Source organism: Leptopilina heterotoma, unplaced genomic scaffold (assembly GCF_015476425.1).
Source record: "Leptopilina heterotoma isolate Lh14 unplaced genomic scaffold, ASM1547642v1 Lhet_114, whole genome shotgun sequence".
Lineage (NCBI taxonomy): Eukaryota > Metazoa > Arthropoda > Insecta > Hymenoptera > Figitidae > Leptopilina > Leptopilina heterotoma.
The window spans coordinates 3,675,752-3,698,403 of record NW_025110833.1 but is presented as its reverse complement, the minus strand read 5'-3'; the positions used below and the strand labels follow the sequence as shown (position 1 = coordinate 3,698,403).

The 22,652-nt window shown below is 29.3% G+C and overlaps 1 protein-coding gene across 4 annotated transcripts in view; it reads right to left on the bottom strand.

Moving 5' to 3' along the window:
- Window positions 1-22,652, bottom strand: part of LOC122506950 (Krueppel-like factor 3) — a 461,038-nt gene that overhangs the window by 428,261 nt on the left and 10,125 nt on the right. For all 4 annotated transcript variants that reach the window (XM_043619413.1, XM_043619406.1, XM_043619419.1 and 1 more), the window contains exon 2: window positions 3,676-4,224. In XM_043619413.1, the coding sequence (XP_043475348.1) occupies window positions 3,676-3,687 (12 nt within the window). In that variant the 5' untranslated portion in view covers window positions 3,688-4,224. The remainder of the gene's footprint in view (window positions 1-3,675; window positions 4,225-22,652) is intronic.

Below are 22,652 nucleotides of genomic sequence, written 5' to 3'. Positions count from 1 at the left end.
GTAAAACCACACGAATAAACTCCTAACGTGACCACCGAGTATTATTCACATCCATTTCATTCGTCTTTTTCATTGTCCATTTGGTTTTTTTCCATTCGCCTTTAAAAAGAAGAAGGAAAAAAAACAAAGAGAGAAAAAAAATCTCTAATGAATAATGATGGGCGTGACAAAAGGAAGCTCCGATTGCAGAGACACCAAGTTTTATTACCCTCTTCAATCGACGATTTGATCATACACCATATCCCACATGAAGCATATCTAATGGCACATCAAAAGTATGGACGTTCATCTTTTTTTTTTTGAAAAATGAGAAATACTTAAAACTAGAGAATAACTAGCAATAAAGAAAACCGGAATTTTCCTCTCTTCTATACACAAACACAATTTACAATTCTACTCGTGTTGCTAATAAATGAATAATGAGACAACAAAAATATTACCAGGGATAAAAATATATTTTAAACAAAAAAAAAGTAAAAATTCTATATATTCCAAAATCGAAATCAAAACATCCATAAATAGATGAGAATATTTTAAAGAAGCAAAAAACATAAATAAGTAAAACACTTATAATCCCAATATTTCAAATATTCTTTACAAAATTAACTTTAAACTCTTTTTTCAAAGAATTCATTAAAAAAAAAGTATCAAAATTTAAAAATATTAGAATCTTCAACATCGAAATTACCAATTACCAACGAAAAATGTATGTCACAAATATTTTTAAACATCAAAGAACATCCATTTATGGAAGTGACATCGATATAATCAATATAATAAATTTGCCAAAGTGAAACCTGGCTGATTTCCAATCATAAATGTGAGATGCTGCGCTCTACTCAATTTAATAAGAAGATATGGTGCGTGAGTTTCAAGATCTCGAGAGTATACTCATCGTCGCGCTCTTTAATAAATCAACCAGGAACCTCAAAATGTTATACCATATATCAACAAATTTATCATTTTGCTCGAATTTGTTTTTTTTAATACACAACTTTGCACGCTACTGTTTTGTAAACCATGTCGTGAAAAAGAAATAAGGTGTTGAGTTGAAATACATTATTCATTATAAACTTGAACGAAGAAAAAGCTTCAGTGTGCTCAGTAAAAAGAAAGTCTTATTTTAAGGCAGAAAGGAAATCTCGAAATTAATTTGCAACAATTTTAAGACAGCTATTATTGAATAGATTTTTGAAGACTTTACATGTAATCGGGCAAAATTTCTAATTCAGCAAAAATTTACAGATGAAATTAAATGAACATCAGGATAACAAGAAGCTTTCGCCAGTACCAATTTTGCAGAAGTTGAAACCAACCAAATCCAATTCTTGTATTACGAGGAAAATTAATGAATCTACGAATATAGTTTGCCAGCGAAATGCAGATTCATATACACTAACACTACCCGCGTATTACAATATTAAATTCAGCCGGATGTTAAATATATGCTGATTTGACTCTGCAGGTGGTGATGCAAGTGCATCAACCAACTTTACCATATGTAACAAATTAAACGCAATTATTCACAGTAATTATAAATCAAACAAACCTTTCTTATATAAATTTAAATAAACTAGCAACATTTATATAAACTATCTTCATATAAACTATCATCTTCATAAAAACTATCATCTTCATATAAACTATCATCCTAAACTATCGTTCTCATATAAAAATTAGCGTCCTCATCTATAAATATTTGTCAACCATAAAATCAATCCATATCTACATTCAATAAACTAATCCTCAACCTTTTAACCTCCTCCGATGTTTCAACAGGAAAAAGAAAGCCCACGACATCAATTGGATAATCATACACGACTCTCATCTCAATAATCAAGTTAGTTATCAATTTATCAAAAACTTTTTTATACATATAATTAACTACCGTACGGACTTTTATATCAAGATATGTTCGTGCTTCATTGCAAGGCATATATTTTCTTTAGGTCACATTGTAAGTAGTAGTAGTATATATACCTCAGAAAAATTAATTTACCGCTCAATGTTGATAAGAATCTTGTGTAAAAAAAGATAATTTCGTCAAAGGGGCCAACACACGTTAAAGTGAAAAGATATCTGAATCTGATAAAAGAATAAGACTCTCGTCGAATGTCTACCGCAAAAGATATGCGCGCGCTTATTTTGTTTTCTTCTGCGTACTTCTTTTTTTTCTTTTCTTTTTTTTTGCGCACGACGAACTGTATGCGACTGGTTTTGTATACACGATGATATTCTATATAAGAGACGATTTTTCTTCTTTTTTCTTTTTTAACACATGTAAATATATCTTTGACCGTTGTGGTTGCAATATGAGCTGGAAGAGAGTTTAACTTACTCGCCACACCCGCCTAAAGATTATATGAAAGATTATTAATGTCCTCAGCTGACTGACCTCTCGACCCATCAACTCTTAAAAGACTCATTGGATTTTTGGAACCACCCACCGGGAATCTGGCACACACAACTCAAGAAGATTCCCAAACTTAAAAGACTCTAATCAACGTGTTTTTATTCGATTCAAAAAAAAAAAAAAAGAAAGAAAAGAAAGTGCTTCTTCAAGTCTTCAAGAGTCAAAAAACGACAGTTATAAATATGTTAACAATATTCTGTTTCGTACGTCAGTAAATGAAAAATAACTTTCCAGGTAGAAATTATTTTCAATAAAATAAAACAACTTTGAAAATTGAAAAAAATTACAATAAATGAAAATAAAACCCAAAATATAGAAAAAGTGAACGCTAAAAATAACAAACAGAAAATAAACAAATAAAAACTAAACTAATAAAATGAAAATAAATAAAGGAAACTATAAAATAATAAAATAAAAAATATATAAATCAAGACACTGAAATAAAGATAAACAAATAATAAAAATGGAACAAAAATAGAAAAAAGTAAAAAAATTCATAAAGAACAAATGAAGGAAAAAGTAAAATTTAATATAAATAAAAAGTACTAAAAAATTTACAGCCAGTTGATTTGGTATCAGGTAAAGTATGTTAAATAATATTATTAGCTCACGAAAAAATTGAGATAAATTCTTTTCGTAAGGAAATGTGGCGCCACAATTAATTTAAAAGCTATATTAATAAAAACTAAATCGAATTGGCTACAGATTTTCTTAATGTCGCGGATATACGATATGAAACAAATTACGAGTTCATTTACTTATAAATTTACACGCAATATTACCTTCATAAATATTCATTTAAGTGTGCTAATCCGGTTTTCAAGTTCGTTTAACTTATACTTTTCTGTAGCATTTCAAGATTAAAGAAAATATATATACAACTACTACTTAACAATGTTTAAAAAAATTCACACAAGAAGCAAAAACTAGACCACAAAAACCCTTTTGTAATTTAAAATAATAATTCAATTCAATTGTCAAAAAAAATTGTTAATTTAAAAAAAGATTGTAATAAATAGTAATTTTTTTAATTTATTATAATTATAAATTTAATAAGTTAAATAATTTTGAATAAATTATTAAATTTATTACTATAAAAAATTGAATCAGTTAATTAATTTTTAATAAATGTTCCGCAAAATTATCGAATTATTATACCAAATATTACCGAAAATATCAAAAAATTATCCAATTATTATACCAAAGTAATTGGTACACGATAATAAATAAATTAATCAAAAGTTGCATATAGAGCAACTCACCATGAAAACCATGAACCTTGATTGCAGGTTGGCGCTCCTGAAGTAAGTCAGCGTTTCCAGCCACCGCTCCGTTTCAATCTGAGTCTATTTCCTTCCGCCGATTCAGAAGATATGCACTTTTTTTATTTCCAGCACATATACACTTATCAAAACAAAAAACTCAAAATCTTGTACTTGTCATTAAACTTTATCCCAGAAAAGAAGGAATTTGCAAATTCACAATTTCAAAAAAACAGAAAAAACTACACTTCTCTTGTCCACTGTCCCCTTTAGAAAAATATAAAATTACCAAACTATTAATTAAACTCAAAGAAAATTAATTATATCTTGACTTTAAATTTACTAACAGTCACTCGATAATAATTAAGAAAACTTTAATTACTTTACAAAAAAGCACTATCTATATAAACTTAAAGAAACAAAATAGAATCCCCCAAATTAATTTTATTTGAAACTGGCTTTATATTGTTGACGACAGATACTGGCTCAACTACTGGCATCTGATTGGCATACTGGCATGAATACTGGCCCGTTCATTCGGGTATATATCTGCAACAGATAATAACAATGTTTCATTATTAATTGGAATGTCTCGTGTAATTAATCAAGTAAAATTTAAAAACCCTAACGGTAATCTTAATTGATGATAAACGTAAAAAAACACTGTGCTTGACATTCTTTCTGATCGTATATATAAGATTCAACTACTTATTTACATATTGTAAATTAATTTACCGTTAAAATAAATTAAAAACACATCAAAAATTACGCAACTTTTCGGATGAAAAGTCCGAAAAATTACCAGTATATTTATTACTTATTTCTATATATTTGTAGTAGACTGTTTTACTGTTTTTACACATTTATATTCCCATTCTTGCACAATTTAAATGACACTGCTTTTACAATTCAAATTTTTTTTTGCCCATTTTTATCTAACCATATTTAAACCGTCATTTAGAAATCTGTTGTTTGTAAATTAATGTGAGGAACAATCACAATATAAAGTGTGCCTAATGACAGTCTATCGTAAGGAGGTCAGGACCAGCGTGTACACTGCGAGGCCAAGCCTTGACTGTCTTTAAACGAATGTCGAATGCTGTGTGAGTATGTTAAGAAATCAGTAACAAATTATGCAACAACAAAAAACAGGTCTAGTTGAATTCTATCAAGTGTTAAAACAAATTATAGTAAAAAAAACAAAAAATATCCCAAAACCCCAGGCATTATGAACCGCTATTTTTCTATTTCTTTTACGTCACTATTCTAATCCCTTAAAGAATTCAATAAGCACAAACCATAAAAATTCCTCTAAATTATAATCCGTTTATAAATGCACTTAATTTTTAATAAGACTACTTTCAATTCCAATGTCCGATCGGTTATTTCCAAAAGCTTTTAAGGAACACGTTTAAATATTACATAAAAAATTAATATCACAGTAATTTTCCAATAATCAATTACCCATTTCAATAATTTAGATAAGAGTTTTAAATTCATTATAGAATTTCACTATTTTCGCTATAATAATAATCGATAGTTTAAATTCTTTATTTTAAGAAGGAGAATAGGTTAATCACCCAAATGAAAACTATCCAAATTCTAAACGCTATTTATTTTCTAATTCTTAACCCTCCGTTGACAGACTTTTTTGTCACGCCGTCAATTTGACCCGAACTTTATCATCATGCTTCTTAATAACACTTAAGTCGATTCTTTCAAAATAAAACTAATAATTTAAACTTAGTTCTTAATCCGGGTCAAAATGACCCAGTGAGTCAACGGAAGGTCAATTTCAAAACTATTGACAATGAAATAAATTACGCCCTAATACATTGAAAGCACTACCACCATAGCGAAATGAAATCAAAAAAAAAAAAACCGTAAACTAAATTTTTTTCCAGAATCAATGGAGCGAAAATTGTTAGAATACTCTCCTTCACTACAGCGTTTGACCACAGAGGAAAAAAAAAATATGACTAATTACAGTAGAGAGGCAATGATTCCAACAACTATCGGCGCCGCTCGAATAACCATATCAGTAGCAAGCAGAGTTGGGTGTATAAAGACTGAAAATGCCCCGGGTTGTATATAAGCCCCATACTTTAACAATGCAACAAGATCAATCCTGATTACCGTGTCGTAATGTTAGTAATAGCTTATATGATACCAAGGGAAAATAAACACAAAAAAAGGACAATCACTATCACAGAGGCGCCGCCATACCAACTTATCGCAATCACATTTTTTTTCCTTCTTTTTCCCCATATAGTCAGTCACTAATCTGCAAAATAGATATCTATATAACAGTATAGTTAAAATATTCCAAATTTTTCAACTCTCCATATAAAACAGCAACAATATTACTCGTTATTTTGTAACCAGTTAAACTATTTAGAGCAATCTAATTTGTTTAGTATATATGTATATCGGGAATAAATAAGAGAAATTTTACCATAAGGGAGAGAGAAAGACATAAAGCACTGTGTGAGAGATCGTTTGACATGTATATATAAAGCGAACTTAACTATATCAGTTAATCTACTTTTTGTCCACAAGTAACCATGACGATCGGGTGGTAATAATTTATAGATTGTTATCGCGTCGAATAAGACTTTTCTATAAGCGTATAATGAAATAGTTATTACATAATGTTCAAACATGAACACACAAATATATATATATATATATATATATATATATATATATATATATATATATATATATATATATATATGTATATACACACAAACACATATCTATATATATACACAAACCGTAAACATTACGATTATCGCACAATCTCAACCACAAATTTTCAAAGTGATGTCTTCTTGGGATTATTAGAAGACATGAGAAAACCATATCGTAAAATAGCTCTCAATGAATTGCAGACTGTAAAGGATAGTTAAAAATATTTCAATATTACTCGCACACTAAAAACTTGTAATGAGACTGATGAATAGGCCTTTCAAGAATGTAAAAGAGTTTCTGTAATAAACTATTTTTCGTTTTTCTATTTTATGATAACATTTTTTTTTCTATCTCTGTATTTAGGAATGTGACTTTATTTATTTATATTATACTGCATGTAAAAAAAATCTTTACTTGGAACAAATGTAAGTTTCTTTAGAATACCGAAACTATTAATTGAAACAACTAAAAATTTCGCAAATATAGGATGCCTGGGGATGTCAAAGTCGATGCAATTTTTTACAGAACTGTAAATTACGGTTCGTACACATTCGTGTCCACTCGGTTAATTCTGCGAATGAATAACACGAATACAACACCCCGAGTAAAAAAATAGTACGGCCTATGTATTTACTACGTAGTTTTTGTGTAGGATTAAAATCGGCCTTCTATGTAGGCCAAGTTATGTACATTCTATGTAGAGTGTACGTAGATTTTCCTATGAAGGCCTATAAGATGTAGTATCTATGTAGGATATACGTAGGCCTTTCTATAGTCAATTGATGTAGGCCTCACAATGTAGTGTCGACATAGGTTTTGTGCAGACATATCTATGTAGGCCTGCAGTTTCTGAATCTAGGTAGGATCTACATCGACATTTCTATGTCTAACAGATATAGGTCGCCCAACGTAGTATTGAGGTGATATTTGGGTAGGTCTTTCTATGTAGGCCTATAATTGTTGTATTTATGTAGGATCTACATCGGTATTCTTATGTCTGACAGATATAGGCCACCCAACGTAGTATTGACGTAAGTTTTTGGTAGGACTTTCTATGTAGGCCCATATACATGAAATTTATGTAGGATCTACATTAGTATTTGTACATAGGAAAGATATAGGCTACCCAACGTAGTATTGAGGTAAGTTATTGGTAGGTATTTCTATGTAGGTCCATATACATGAAATTTATGTAGGATCTACATTAGAATTTGTAAATAGGAAAGATATAGGCCACTCAACGTAGTATTGAGGTAAGTTTTTAGTAGGTCTTTCTATGTAGGCCCATATACATGAAATTTATGTAGGATCTACATTAGAATTTGTACATAAGAAAGATATAAGTCATCTAACGTAATGTCGAGGTAAGTTTTGAATAGGCTTTTCTATGTAGGCATTTAATTTTTAAATCTAGGCAGGATCTTCATCTGCATTCATATGTAGGAAATATACAGGACAGTCGACGTAATATCGAGATAAGTTATGAGCAGGCCTTTCTATGTAGGTCTACAGATGTAATATTTATATAGGATATACAAAGACTTTTAAATGAAAATAATGATTGAAAATAAAATAAAAAAAGCTATTTGTCTGTTAATGAAAGATATTTTTATCCTAAATTTTATTTCAAAATTTTGACTGTCAAAAAGTTAGAAATATTTTTATAACTAGATCAGCAGTTTTATTCTAAAAATTTCAATTTATTTAAAAATAACTGTTAGTTTTTATAAAATAATTATTTATCAAAAATCATTCTTTCTTAGAAATGTAATATAAGATCGTATAAGTTTTTCTTTTAAACTGTTTATATATTGAGACGACAGGACGGCGGACGGCTATCAAATTTTGTAAACCATTTTTGAACAAAGACTATTGCAGAAGTATTAGGCTTATGTGAGTCAGTTTTCTCTGGTTCTGTGATTTCCATTTTAGTCTTAATTGATCAGGCAAAGAGTAAAGATTACATGCATTTTCCAAGTGCGTATTTAATAAAAGCAGAAGTTAAAATATAATATTGTTTCTTATTCTATTTTATACCCATAATCCTAAATAATAACAATTATATTGTAAACAAATAAAAAATTACATTTGTTAATTTTATTGTAAATGGTAAATATTTCTTCTCTAAAGGCAAAATATATAAAATGTTAAAAGAATTTTCTTATTTTCAAGAGTTTGTCACATCTGGTTAGTCGTAGTTGACCATCTTAAGGGTTCCTCATTGTAAGAGGGGGACTATTTTATAGCTTTTCTACTTCTCTTTTTTCTTATAGATTTACTTAGACAAAAACTTAGAAATTTTTCAGATAGAAATATACAGGGCAAATGTTCAGGAACTTTAAATATTTTCTGTAAAATCTTTTTCCGAAGGTCTTTCGAGCGTCAGTTGCTCTTTAGCATTCGTCACAAAGAGTCTAAAACCGTGTGTGTCAATATTATTTTGAAGTTAATATTTTTTGTGAAGTGAATTTTTTCGTAAGCAGAATTTTTTTTGCATTAAAATGGATATGTGAAAAGTGAATTGTAAAGTGAATATTAAAGTGAATTGTTTAAGTGTTCTTGTGTAATAAAAAGTTTTAAAGGACTGATATATATTTTAATTATATTTTGTGGAAATTATTAATTTCATTTATTCAATAAATTAAGAAAATTTATGTGTATGAAATAATTATAATTAAATTGAATATAATAACTACCTATTTAATTTATAATTACAATTGTAAAGGAATAGTAGACTGAATAACTGAAACTGAATGAATCTCAATATACTTATATATAATTAAATATCATGTCTTAATTTTATTCCGTAGTTTGTTTGTTTATTAGAACTACATTAATTGAATTCCCGCATGTAATGTGAAAACCAAAACTAGATTAAATATAAATCCCTACTTAATTTCCTTCTAATTTAAATTGTGTAATTTTTACCAAGTGATAAATTCATAAAAATATAATTTTTTACTTTTTGCAAAAAAAACATTGCAGTTTAGAATTTTTTGTCAACAATTACTATCTAATAAAATTATAGAATTTCAAATTTATATATATATATATATCTTGTGTGATTATAAATCTATGTAGAAAGTACTTATTAGCACTACATAGATCTTATAACAATTGGCCTACATAGACTACATTCAAAATTTCTATTTACATTCTACATAGTCAGGCCTATGTAAATATTACAGAAAAATACTACGTAGATTCTATATAGCGTGGCCTACGTAGAACATATGCACTTCTGCTACGTGGGCTCTACATATTCTGCCATACATAGAGTAGATGTAACCAAGCGATTGTAGATCCTACATAATGTGGCCTATGTACAACCTACAGTAAAACTGATACGTAGGTTCTAGCTTGTTGGCCTACGTAGAATGTAAAGCGACGAGCGTTACATTCTTACGTAGAACATACATCATGTGGCCTATGTACGACCTACATTAATACTGATACGTAGGTTCTAGCTTGTTGGCCTACGTAGAATTTAAAGCGACGAGCGTTACATTCTTACGTAGGCATTACGTCCGATTTGACTCGCAGGCCTATGTCGCCAGGTAGGCCAGCCAACATAGATCCTACATACTGACGACTTTAATTTTTATTCGGGACGAACCAATACGAACCCACACGATTCAAACAATTTCCGCCATTTTTCATTCGAAAAGCAATACTTTTCAACTTCTATCTAAACACTAGTCTCTATTCTTGAAATTTTAAACAAACATGAAAATATTCTGAACACGAACCTAAAAAATATACACAAACTAGATAAAAACTAACTTTCTTTTAGGTTTTATTACACTTTCAAAAACGTGCAACGTTGCAACTGATCCAAAAGTCTGGGAATAACTGGAAGCCTTTTTAATATATCTCAGGTGTTTATGAATGTAACCAACAATTTTTAAGCACATCCAGTTACAACCAGTATATTGTCTTTGCATAAGAATTAGTGCCGCGTATTATATTTTTAAACTCGGCATACATTTATTAAATAATTATATCAATAATAAAATATAGTCAAATTTTATATTTACATATTTTATCAAATATAAAAATATAATATTAATTCTCGATGTTAATGTAATTATAATACAGTAATAATATTATTACTTAATATTAATATAGTTACACTGTAAAAAATTTAGGGAGTTAACGGACTCGGGAGTTGGGAGTGAAATTTTTCGAGTTAAAAATCAACTCCAAAAGAGAGTTAATTTCTAACTCCCTTCATTCAACACCCGCGCGAGTTATTTTTTCCTTGGGGAGTTAGCATTTGGGTGTGAAATTTTAACTCTCTTTATTTAACTCCCCTGGCATTAACTCCCCAATGGGTGCGACTTTTATAGACCCCCCGGGGGAGTTAAAATTTAACTCCCTTTTTTTACAGTGTATAATACTATATTAATTAATATTATTATTACTACTATATTAAAATAGTTGTAAAACATATCTACTATTATTAACATTATATAATACAGTGAAATGTATTACAGTGAAAAAATATTATAAAATATTAAACATAACAATAAAATACATAAATATACACTATACCTACAACAAATCTAATTTCGATATAAAGTCATAAAGAAAAATGAATACACCTGATTAAAAAATCAGTATTAAAATTAATTGAAACAATTTGCTTAAATTAACCGTATAAGTATAGACCTAACCAGTCTTAATGACAATCGTAAATTGTTATCCGACGATAGACTTTAATTCATTGACAAAAATCGATAGATAAATCTGATTAGGCTACTAACTCGATCAAGCTAGACTAGTTTCATCTATACTATATGTACATATATATAAACACAGACAACTCAACCGAATCGAGATCTCTCCAAGGTGTGGACAGCAATTAACTAATCGATCTCGATCCTAAATCTCTCAACGATCCAGAGAGTGACCGTTTGCTGCGCGCGCTGACAATCGCGCACTGCTTTCCAAACGATCGCCTTAAGCCCGTGCGTTATACACTCCGTGTGGTTCTCTCTTTGACAGTTAATTGATACCGAGATTATGTAATAAACGCACGTGGGACTTTTAGCGGTATTACTATATACCAGTCGTTAAATTGAACGCGCCCGTTTTTCGCACGGTAATAATAAAAAAAATTATATATATATAGATATATATAAATATAATTTTCAACCCCTCCTTTCAAGCTAAATTACTCCTTTCTTTTTACAATCAAAACGAAATAACTATAATTTACACAAAGTTGCTCTATTTAAGAACATTACTTGAACAATTATTTAAAAATTTCACCGAAAGGCTAATAAAAAAATATTTTTCTAATTTTATCAAAATTTCTCGAAAACATCTAAATTTGCAAACAACTCTATTAATTTCCGAATGAATTTTCTTACTGTTCTTCTTTTTCAAGAAATTTCGAGTTTATAAAAATTTATTAGAATAAAAAAGAAAATTAATAATTTTTCTCTGAAAAATATACGCTCCATAGATTCATGAATGAACGTACACGTGCACAACATGTAGATAACTGGAGGAAACAATTTGCTCTAGCGAAAGTGACCCGTGATAGTTATATTAGAACTCTACGAACTCATATATACGACCACGCTTTGAAACTCATATACAACATATTTACCAAAATATTACTAATCAAAAAGTTTTCTAGGTAACAAAATATTATCGGAAAATAACAAAAAAATATAAAATATCAAGAAAGTATTATCAATTTTTGAAAATACTATTGTTTTAGAGTACAATCTGTAGAGTACAATTTGTAGAATACCATTTGTTAAAAATTGCAATTTCAAAACATCAATTTAAAACTATGGTTTCCTAATAAAATCATAGGTTTGGTTAAAAGGTTAAAACTACAAAACAAACAAAAATCTACCATTCATGAATCAACTGACAAAATTCACTAATCACTATCCATGTCCCTTAGCAAGATTTACAGAACAAAATGCTTTTGTTCATTGATAATAAAAAGAAAAATTACAAGACATTTGTCTGGTGATTTTTCTCAAGTATATGCAACAAAAGAAAAACGAATACTTAACAAATTGTTGTAACAAGTGAAGAAAAAATCAATTTGAATATAAAAGCACCATTCTTTCAAGAACGTAAGAAACGGAATAAGAATTTTATCAAAATATTAAATACAGATAGGAAGTGTCATGCTCGGACGATCAGGAAAATGTGATAAGTATGCATTGAGCAAAAGCAAGGACGTTGTGAATACATAAGAATTCATTATACACTTTATGAGTGCGAATGTATCGTTCCACTTCATTACCATACGCCTCTAATTTTTCATAACCTGTCGTACGCCAAATCACTTTTTTCTTTTCTTTCACAAAATGTTCATTTAAATAAAATACATTACCGAATTAACCAAATTAGCTTCTAAACAAATTTTTCAACTGTACTAATTACCATTTAAAACCATATTTGCTATTGAAATCATTTTCATTTAACCGTATTTGCCATTGAACTAATTTCCAATTCACCGTGTGTTCCTATTTAAAAATTTAATCTAACCCAATAATTCACTAATAATCAAAACTGACATTGGACAAGTTTTCATTTAACCGAAACTCCAGTGAACCGACTAATTATTTGACCGTAATCATTCATTCAAAAGATTTATTTGCCCAAATTCTAATCTAATTCTCACTTTTCTAAATATTATTAAAGTTTAATTAAATTTCTGTCAGTCTCAACCAAAACTTTTACTAAAATTTACTCCAGAAATAATAAAAATCACCTAAAAAATTGCGCAGAACTTACTGACATATCAGATTTTACTATACAAACGTAGTAAAAGTAACTTTACTCCTTCATTCCGCGTACCACTTAAAAAACAATTTTCACACATCAAAAGAGAATTACCAACTTAAACAACACAATTTAATTCCACTTTTCCCCCTCATCTATATAACTTATATAAACTACACTGCACATATATTTACAAATTTGATACCAACCCGCGTGTGGAAATTGCCCGACTTCGCCTTATTTGAAAAAGGGCACTGATGAGGATTTAGTGAGGCCAACCACATTAATAATGTCTAGATAGGTGATAATAGGGCACTGACTAGAATGCCTTCTTTTTCCAAATAGGAAAATCTAACTAGATCTATTTATGCCCCTATTAAATATTTCAATCAGGCCCTGGCTAGAATGCCCTTTTTGTCTAAACAGGGAAATATATTTGGTATCTATTTATGCCCCTATTAGGTATTTAAATTAATTTTCAATTTCATTGAAAAATCCTAATTTCTAAATAATAAGCAATGAAATTAATCAGAAAAATAGTTCTAAACGCATATTAAAATATTATTTAAAGTTTAAAAACTATTTGAGCAAAAATATTTACGATTTTAAAAATTTGAAATATTGCACTTTTTCTCACAAGCGGTAAAGAAATGTTCTGTTTAGTATATAAGGACGATGAGAAAGTAGATTCATAGCGTGCGAGTTAGTGTTAGGTATGCGTTAGTGTTAGTGTTAAGTTAGTCATAGGTTGATTGGTCGAAACAGTGTTGTTTACATGTGTGTTTGTTCAGTAACTTGTTCAGTATTAGTGGCGCAATATTACGCCTGTCGTAAATTTTTGCTTTGGTATTTAGAAAAACTAATGAGGCGCTAAAGAGGCCCTTTAGTTAAATCCCCACATTCTGCTTTTCTATTCAGGCAGTGACAAGGCAATCTAGTTAGAACCTCTCTATCTTTCCACATCATTACCTGATATTTCAAGCGTGACGAAATTAGACGGGTCCTGGCTAATTTTCCTAGTTTGCGCCTCACTAAACGAAAGGGCGTCTATTTAGGGCCTTACGAAGTCCTATTTTCAATTTCTACACGGGAAACAAAGTGTATACAGTTACAAGATGTATTCATTGTTTATTATTATTTTTTTTCTCATAACATTATAAAAGCTAAAAGCATTAATAAACTCTTTATTCGCAAATGTTTCACAGGGCTTGACATTAATTTGAAACCAGTCCAATTGAGAGATCTTATCGATTATTTCGAAATGTCGTGTCCGAGCTGGGCATTTGCTGTTCAGAAACAACGTTTAGACACGAATGCAACTAGCACGATACAAGGATAATACCTGCGGAGATATAAGTTCGAGCTGGTAATTGGCAACGCAATCTTCGCACCTTGCTTTACCTCTCAAGCATGTTTGTATATATATACATATAGATATACAATTCAAACGCTATATATGAACTACATGCCCGTGCGGCTTCTGTTACACGCGCGCAGATTGGCGAACCTCTATATTCCTAGTCTATATACTCTCCTAGTGTATATATACAAAACCAGCATCATGCTTTCATATATATAGATATAATATATAGAAATATATATATATATAAATTTTACATTAGAAAATTCGCGTGTCTTGCATGTTTTTACACATTATATGCGAATCTGTACGATATACGAAACTCATAAAGTTGTAACTTTCAACTATATTTATTTTACAAGAATTTATACTAAACCTAATTGCTTATTTAAAAGATTATATCTAAATAGAGCTTTTTTCTCTTCATAATTTTTTAAACTTCTTATGCGTCTATTACTTCTTATGCTTCTATTACTTCTTATATACGTCTATTACTTCTCATGCGTTCATTATACTTCTCATGCGTCTATTACTTCTTATAAGTCCTATAAAACTTCTCATATGCATAGAGCAAAAAAAAACTTTTCATATATACGTAGAGCAAAAAAGAAAAAAATTCTCCGCGTACAAGATGTGTAGAAAAATACTGAGTATACTATTAAATTTTCTAATTGAAAATGAAAGAGACTTTCATTGATAGGGCGTTAACAGTAAGGAATTATCTACTCGTGTGTGTGTTTTGAGTATAATATAAAAATTTATGGAAGACACATATATAAGACGATTAAAAAGGTACCATATATACATCCTTCAGAAATCTATGAATCCTATTAGCCGTTTTCTTTATTTGACTTCTATAATAAAAACCGGTTGTCAAGACTCTGATTAGCCTTTCACTCAAAAACGTAAACGAATGTCTGATTGCATCAACGCAACACGAAAAAACACAACTCTTAGATATATAATTGGCTTTAGAATGATTTTAAAGATGAAGAAATCACTGTATGTTTATAACTGCTAAATAAATTATTTATATTTATTAAACAATTCCTGTCATCTGCCACTACAAATTATTATTCTTTTCCAACTATTTGTATCATTTTATTCTTACTACCATTTAGTATTACTTGAATTTTACTATTATTATCATTATTACCATTTAGTTGGTATCAGTATTAATACCATTCTCTACAATTTGCCTACCTTTTATATTTTTATTATTATTTTGTTGTTGTTATTACTACCGTTAACAGTTTGAAATTTTAATTAATTGAGAGTATGATTTTAAGTCCTAAAATCGACTAAATATGGTTTAAAGCTGAAAAATAGGCAATTAATTCTTTTGGATCACGTTCTATCACTTTAGTTTTAAGATGTAAGCAGTAAACAGACTTTATTTTTCCTGTGTTAATGACATAAAAAATTAGATGTCAATTACTGTTTATATTGATATTTTTAACTATATAAATAGCGAAAAAATAAGTGTGAAAATTAAATGATTCAGAGGATCAAATAAATAGGTAAATGTCGAGTAAACATTTATGCATATTAGCCTTGCTTCATTGACACTGGTGAACTGATTTTCTTTTTGTTTTTCTTCTTTTTTTTACAATGCCATTGGCGACATCGAAACTTCCGCCGATTCTCGCTAAATACAAAACGCGTTTCTAACTGTTCCGTTACTATTACCCAGGCAACCTGATCGTTTTGTCCCACACGTTACAGTGCCATTCACTCAAGGTCTCCACCTTATCGCGTTGTGTAATACTTAACTCAGATGTTAGAAACGAAAACATATATATAGTATATATTCGCTAAACTTATTGTATGCTCGCCTTCAACTTGGAAATTAATTTTTATTTTAGTTCAACAAAAAATTGAAATAATTATTTATGGAAAATATAATTGAACATTGAAACTACAATATTGATTGAAAGTCCCTTATGAATTATAAATCCCTTACGAATTGAAACTCCCTTATGAATTAAAATTCCCTTATGAATAGAAACTACCTCAGAAATTAAAACTCTTATTAATGAAAACTATCTCATTAACTAAACTGCCGTATTAATTAAAACTTCCTTATAAATTAAAATTACCACAAATTTTATACGCCAGCGACCTTCAATTGAAGTTATCATCGATTTAAATTTGAAGTTTGATTTTTTGAATCACCAACATTCTAATTAATTAATAATTAACATATTATTATTGTTACTATTATTATTTCAATTATCATTTTTTTTACTATAACTATAATAATAATAGTAATAATAATAATAATAATAATAAAAATAATATTATGATTAGATATTATTTTTATTATTATCATTACTATTATAATTATAATTATCATAATAATACCAATACCTAATTATTATTACAATAATAATTTCAGAAAAAGAACATAAAAGGAGATCTGCGAAATGAGTTATCCTTTTCGTAGAAACAATTTACAATTCAAGAGACAGTTTCTCTTTCTCTAAAGTCGGAATAAATGTCGGAATATGGAATCATTTATTTTTTTTATATTTCTTTTTTTCTTTTTAAAGCATAAAGAATCGATTTGCGTCCATGTCGAAATGACACACAAGAGCTCTTTGTCGCACCTGACATTCTGGACACAAGATAAAACTTGATTGGTTAATTGATCTTGAAATCTTCTTTGAATAAACTATGAATGGCTCTATTGTCTTTTGCGACATTGAAATGGCATTTATTCATTGGGATCAATGTATGATAATCGACTTCGTCATTCACAGAAAACATGTACGGAAATAATTGAAACAATAAATCATTGTTGTTAATTGCTCAAAAGGTAGAAACATATATACATACATTTAAATATAAATATACTGCTATATAGAAAAAATCACAACCTAATAATCATGCAACAAGAGTCAATCGCAAATCATGTTTCTTTGTTTATAAATATTAATGATTTCTTAAAACTTCGAGTATTTTATTTGAAATTCCAATGATAACAGCTGCTATAATACTATTAATACTAAGGTAAAAAACAATAATAATTATTAATTTCCCTAAAGTTTTGAACTACGAAAAACTAAAAAAAATTGTCGTTTATTTGAACTTTCGAAACTTTAGGAATGGGGCGCATGATTATTCCCAAAATGTCATTTTTCCGAAATGTCATTTTACCGAACTGCACTTTTGCGAATAGTCAATTTTGCGAAAAGCCAATTTTGCGAAATGTCACTTTTGCGAATTGTCATTTTTTCGAAAAGCTATTTTTGCGAATCGCAATTTTTACGAATTGTCAATTTTCCGAAAAGTCATTTTTGCGAATCGCCATTTTTACGATTTGTCAATTTTTCGAAAACTCATTTTTGCGAATTGTCATTTTTAAGAAATGTCACTTTTGCGAATTGTTACTTTTGCGAATCGCCATTTTTACGAATTGCCATTTTTGCGAAAAGCTATTTTTGCGAATTGTCATTTTTGCGAATCGCCATTTTTACGAATTGTCAAATTTCCGAAAAGTCATTTTTGCGAAAAATACAATAGAAACTTGTAGGTATCTATAAATTCACTATTGTATTTTTCGCAAAAATGACTTTTCGGAAAATTGACATTTCTTAAAAATGACAATTCGCAAAAATGACAATTCGTAAAAATGACTTTTCGCAAAAATGACATTTCACAAAAATGTCTTTTCGAAAAATGACAATTCGCAAAAATGAGTTTTCGAAAAATTGACAAATCGTAAAAATGGCGATTCGCAAAAATGACTTTTCGGAAAATTGACAATTCGTAAAAATTGCGATTCGCAAAAATGACAATTCGCAAAAATAGATTTTCGTAAAAATGACAATTCGCAAAAGTGACATTTCGCAAAATTGGCTTTTCGCAAAAATGACTATTCGCAAAAGTGCAGTTCGGTAAAATGACATTTCGGAAAAATGACATTTGGGGAATAATCATGCGTCCCTTTAGGAATATAATAATATTATCATTTTTTTATCGTCTTAATAATATTAACAATAACATTAAAAAACAAAAATTTTGTTTTAAGAATTCAGTTTTTCTGAGGAGATCAAATTGAGACAAAAACTATTTTCAAAGCTAATTGAATTTAAAACTTTTATCTGAATTTCACTTCTCTATTTTCAATTATTTACTCCAATTTCCACCGCAGTGAGAATTTCCACTATAGTTCAAATTAACAGAGCATGAGAATAATGTAGTGAAAATAATTATCGAAATGAAGAAAAGAAAAATCTGTGACAAGTGAATGTGTTAAAATTCAAAGTTTACCGGTACAATTTTAGCTTTATACGCACGAGAGAAGAAGAACAATAAAGTAATTTTCACGGGGCTTTCATATATAGAAGACATACATATATATATGGTGTTCTTTAGTTGTATGTTTAACGATGCACAACAAATCAGGCGACGAATATAATATATATTGAAGAACAACTGAAAGGAGAGAAATCTTACGCAATCGCGACATAACCAATTTAATATTAGCGTGACAGCCCTCTTGAGGGGTGATGTGGGATGGGTAGCGCTCAGTATTGAACGGTAGTCGTCAGTGCACGATCCCATTAGCCCACATTGTATGGTAATGAGCTCTTGTCGCGTGTGATCCCTGCTTATATATCGCGTTCTATCGCCGACAGAGATTCTCAATTCTCTTCATATATTTTTTTCCATTGCCCCCCCCCACCCTAAAGAATCGATAAACAACAACATGCAAAACGTTTCATTCTGTGCTAAAAATATAACTACTTTATTTTATAACCATAGTAACAATAATAATAATAGTAATAATAATTATGATAACGATAATAATTTTAATTAATCAACTTCAAAACCATTATTTAATTTATTTCGACAAAAGTTAACACCACTAAAAGTTCTTATAAAGAAAAAACGTCTAAAAATGAAATGGAAACAACTTAACGACAACAAACAACTAAGTTTCTATAAAAAAAACTAGTGAATATTATTCAAAAGACAATGACAAGACTTCAAAAATAAGAAATATGATTATCCTGTTTAGAAAAGATTCAAACCGCGATATTAAAATACAATAAAAATTAATTATCAACCATCACAAAAAATGAATTAGCAATAAAAAAAATTCAATTGCAATTTGAAAAAAACTAATCGATAACACATCGAACGTATTACTAACAAGTAAACAACCAAAAAAAAAAGTGGAAAACAAACTTAAATAAAACATCAACCTAGAATTATAATTCGAAATTAAGTAATAAGTGAGCTAAACAATTTTTATTGTCAAACAACAATTTTTTATACAAAACACTGCGAATTATCAGGTCCCTCAAGTTAGCATCGACGCTAAGCGTCAAAAAGTACTTCTTTCACTATAAAGCCAAAGAAAATCAAACAATTTTTTCAAACCTTTGACCCAAAAATTTTTTTACACTCCCTTGCCGAGTAAAGAGAGTAAAATTGGATAATTTTTTATCTCTAAAAACTCCAAATAGTAATTTTAAAAGAATAATTTTTTCATCTCTAGAAACAACAAATAATAATTTTCGACGCTAACTTCAGAAACAAAAACTGACAATCTAAAAAATTGCTAACTTCAGAGACAAGAACAGTAAAATCTAATCAAAACGTACACCTCGCTACTATACTACATTTGGATTTTCAGTGCAAAAAACAAATAAATCCGTAAAAAAGAAAAATCCCAAAGAATTTTCAGGCAGAAATGACAAATAGAATCAGAATATAGCGAAACACTTGGAACTGAAGATAGGATCTTTTTTCAGAGCGTCTTCGCGTCGCTTTGAATCGCGTGACAAGCAAATTCTCAACGAGTGCGTGGGTCGAAGAATTCCTTGCACGAATCACCGGAACTGTTGAATTCGAGTGCACACACATTGATTGTGCGAAAGACAAGGCAACGAGAAGTAACATTGAGAACCTTGTAAAGACTGTGAAAGTAGATCCTTTAACCAATTTGTTACAACCAAACCACACATATTGTATTTGTATATATGCATATGTATATGTATACGTGTTTATATACCATGCGAAAACTAAAGGAGCTTCTCTTAAAATTCTGGAATCCTGTTTCAAACCGAGAGTTGTGTTAAGGACGTCTGGGTGTGGTCCAGCATAGATTTCGTCAGTTCCAAGAAACTTCCTTTAATCTGACGAACCGGACACGCTTTGAATTTCAATTTTCTAGAATCATTAAACCCATTAAAATAAATCAATTTCAAGAAACAAACTCTCGCAATTTCCATCGAATTTTTTTTTATTTTATCATTGTCTGTAATTTTTCGTACAAATTTACTTTTATACAAAAAAGATAATTTATAACAGAAAAAATCAAAACATCCTGAGAATCCCATCCTTCTCAAAAAAGAAGAGATCTTCTTTTCCTAAAACAGACCTTTTATCTACAAAAAAAAAAGAAATTTCATCAATATTTTCGAAAGTCTCAAAAAATATAAAGAGAAGAAAAAAGCCAAAAAATCTAATTTTTTCTTTTTCGAACTATTAAAAAACAATACTTCGAGTATGTAAAAACGGATTGAAACGACTATAAATGCGGTATGTACATTTTTCTCCGCGAGAACAGTTATTACAAAAAGAGTCGCCAAAATCTTTTAAAACACTTTTTACGTGTCAAAAAGCCAAAAAAAACAAGCCAAATTCTAACAAATATATTATACAACTTTTCAGGCATATGGATAAAAACGATTTTATTTCTGCTGAAACCGGATTTTCACGTGCAACCCGCATGGTCGACCGCATTTGCGCGAGTCGATTGCAACGCAACGTTATTGTGATCGATACCAAAGCAAGACAAACTCACTTGCTTTTCAAAACCTTTTTTTTCACCAACAGAAAAAAAAATTGAATTCTAAAAATGTTAATTAAGCACTTTTGAAATATTCATTTGACACAATTCTTACACTCGTTGAAGGAAAAGTATCGATTCCGTAAAGCTCACGTAGTTCACAATAAACTCGACAAAAAAAAATCGAAAATAGTCTACAAAATTATGCATTTTTTACGACCCAAAAAATTCGTCTCTAAACTGACAATAAAAAGCAGTTACTTTTTATTCTCAGTTTAGAAACGAATTTTTAAACCCCTCAAATATTAATATTGTACTAATTTTACTTTCCTGCTATATTAGCAGCAGTAATAATAAAATGGCACATTATATTAGCAGTAAACAGTGAGTTCCAATTAATAGAATAAGCCTACTTGATTATTTGTACCCAAATATAATACTAAAACAAAAAACTTAACATAGAGAAAAATGTAAGGTAACTTTTGACATTTATAAAGTTAAACCAAAAGTTTTTGAAACTTCTGCACAACTCCACATTAACGTTTACTATTTTCAGAATAAATTTTGCTACGCTCAAAGTACATTTTACTAATTTTTACAAAAGTGCACTTCGAACGCAACAGCTTTTACTCGAAAATAAAAGAAAGTTGCCAGAAATGTGCGAATTTCCTGTCGGTTGAGGTTTCACTATGAAAACAGTAAAAGTTGCTGAATACTTTTCTTTGTGTACTAAACTTTTTACTGCTTTTAATTCCAACTTGTAACAACTTAAAGTTTTCAGTGGTTTTCAATTAGTATGAGTAACAATTAGTTAAGTTGTCAAGAGAAATCGGGATATAATAGAAATAGTAACAACAACAGAATAGCGATACTAACCAAATAATAATATTAGTAACAAGAGTAACAAAATAGCAATATAGTACCGAATAATAATAATGGTAGTAAAAGAATTTTGAGTACCAAAAAATAGTAACAGTAGCAGATTTGCAATAGTAAAAATAAACAATAATAGTAACAGAATCAGCAACAAGATCAACAATACAACTAAAAACAGTAATAGAAAAAGAATAGCAATACTAACAAAGTAGTAATGCCACTAAAAATAGCAACACAATAGTAACACCAAGAGAAATAATAATGCAAACAGCAACAGCGACAACTTGTAAAGCAGCGACAATATATTTTCATTTTCAGAATTCACAAACTTGATCTTCATTTGTCATGAGTCTCTTTAAACGAAAACACTCAACACTGACACAAGATTACAAGGCATCAACAACTTTGTAAAGTTTTTGGGTAATATAAATGATGATACAAATATATTTCGCTTACGAAACAGAAGCAACGCACGCACTGTAAAAA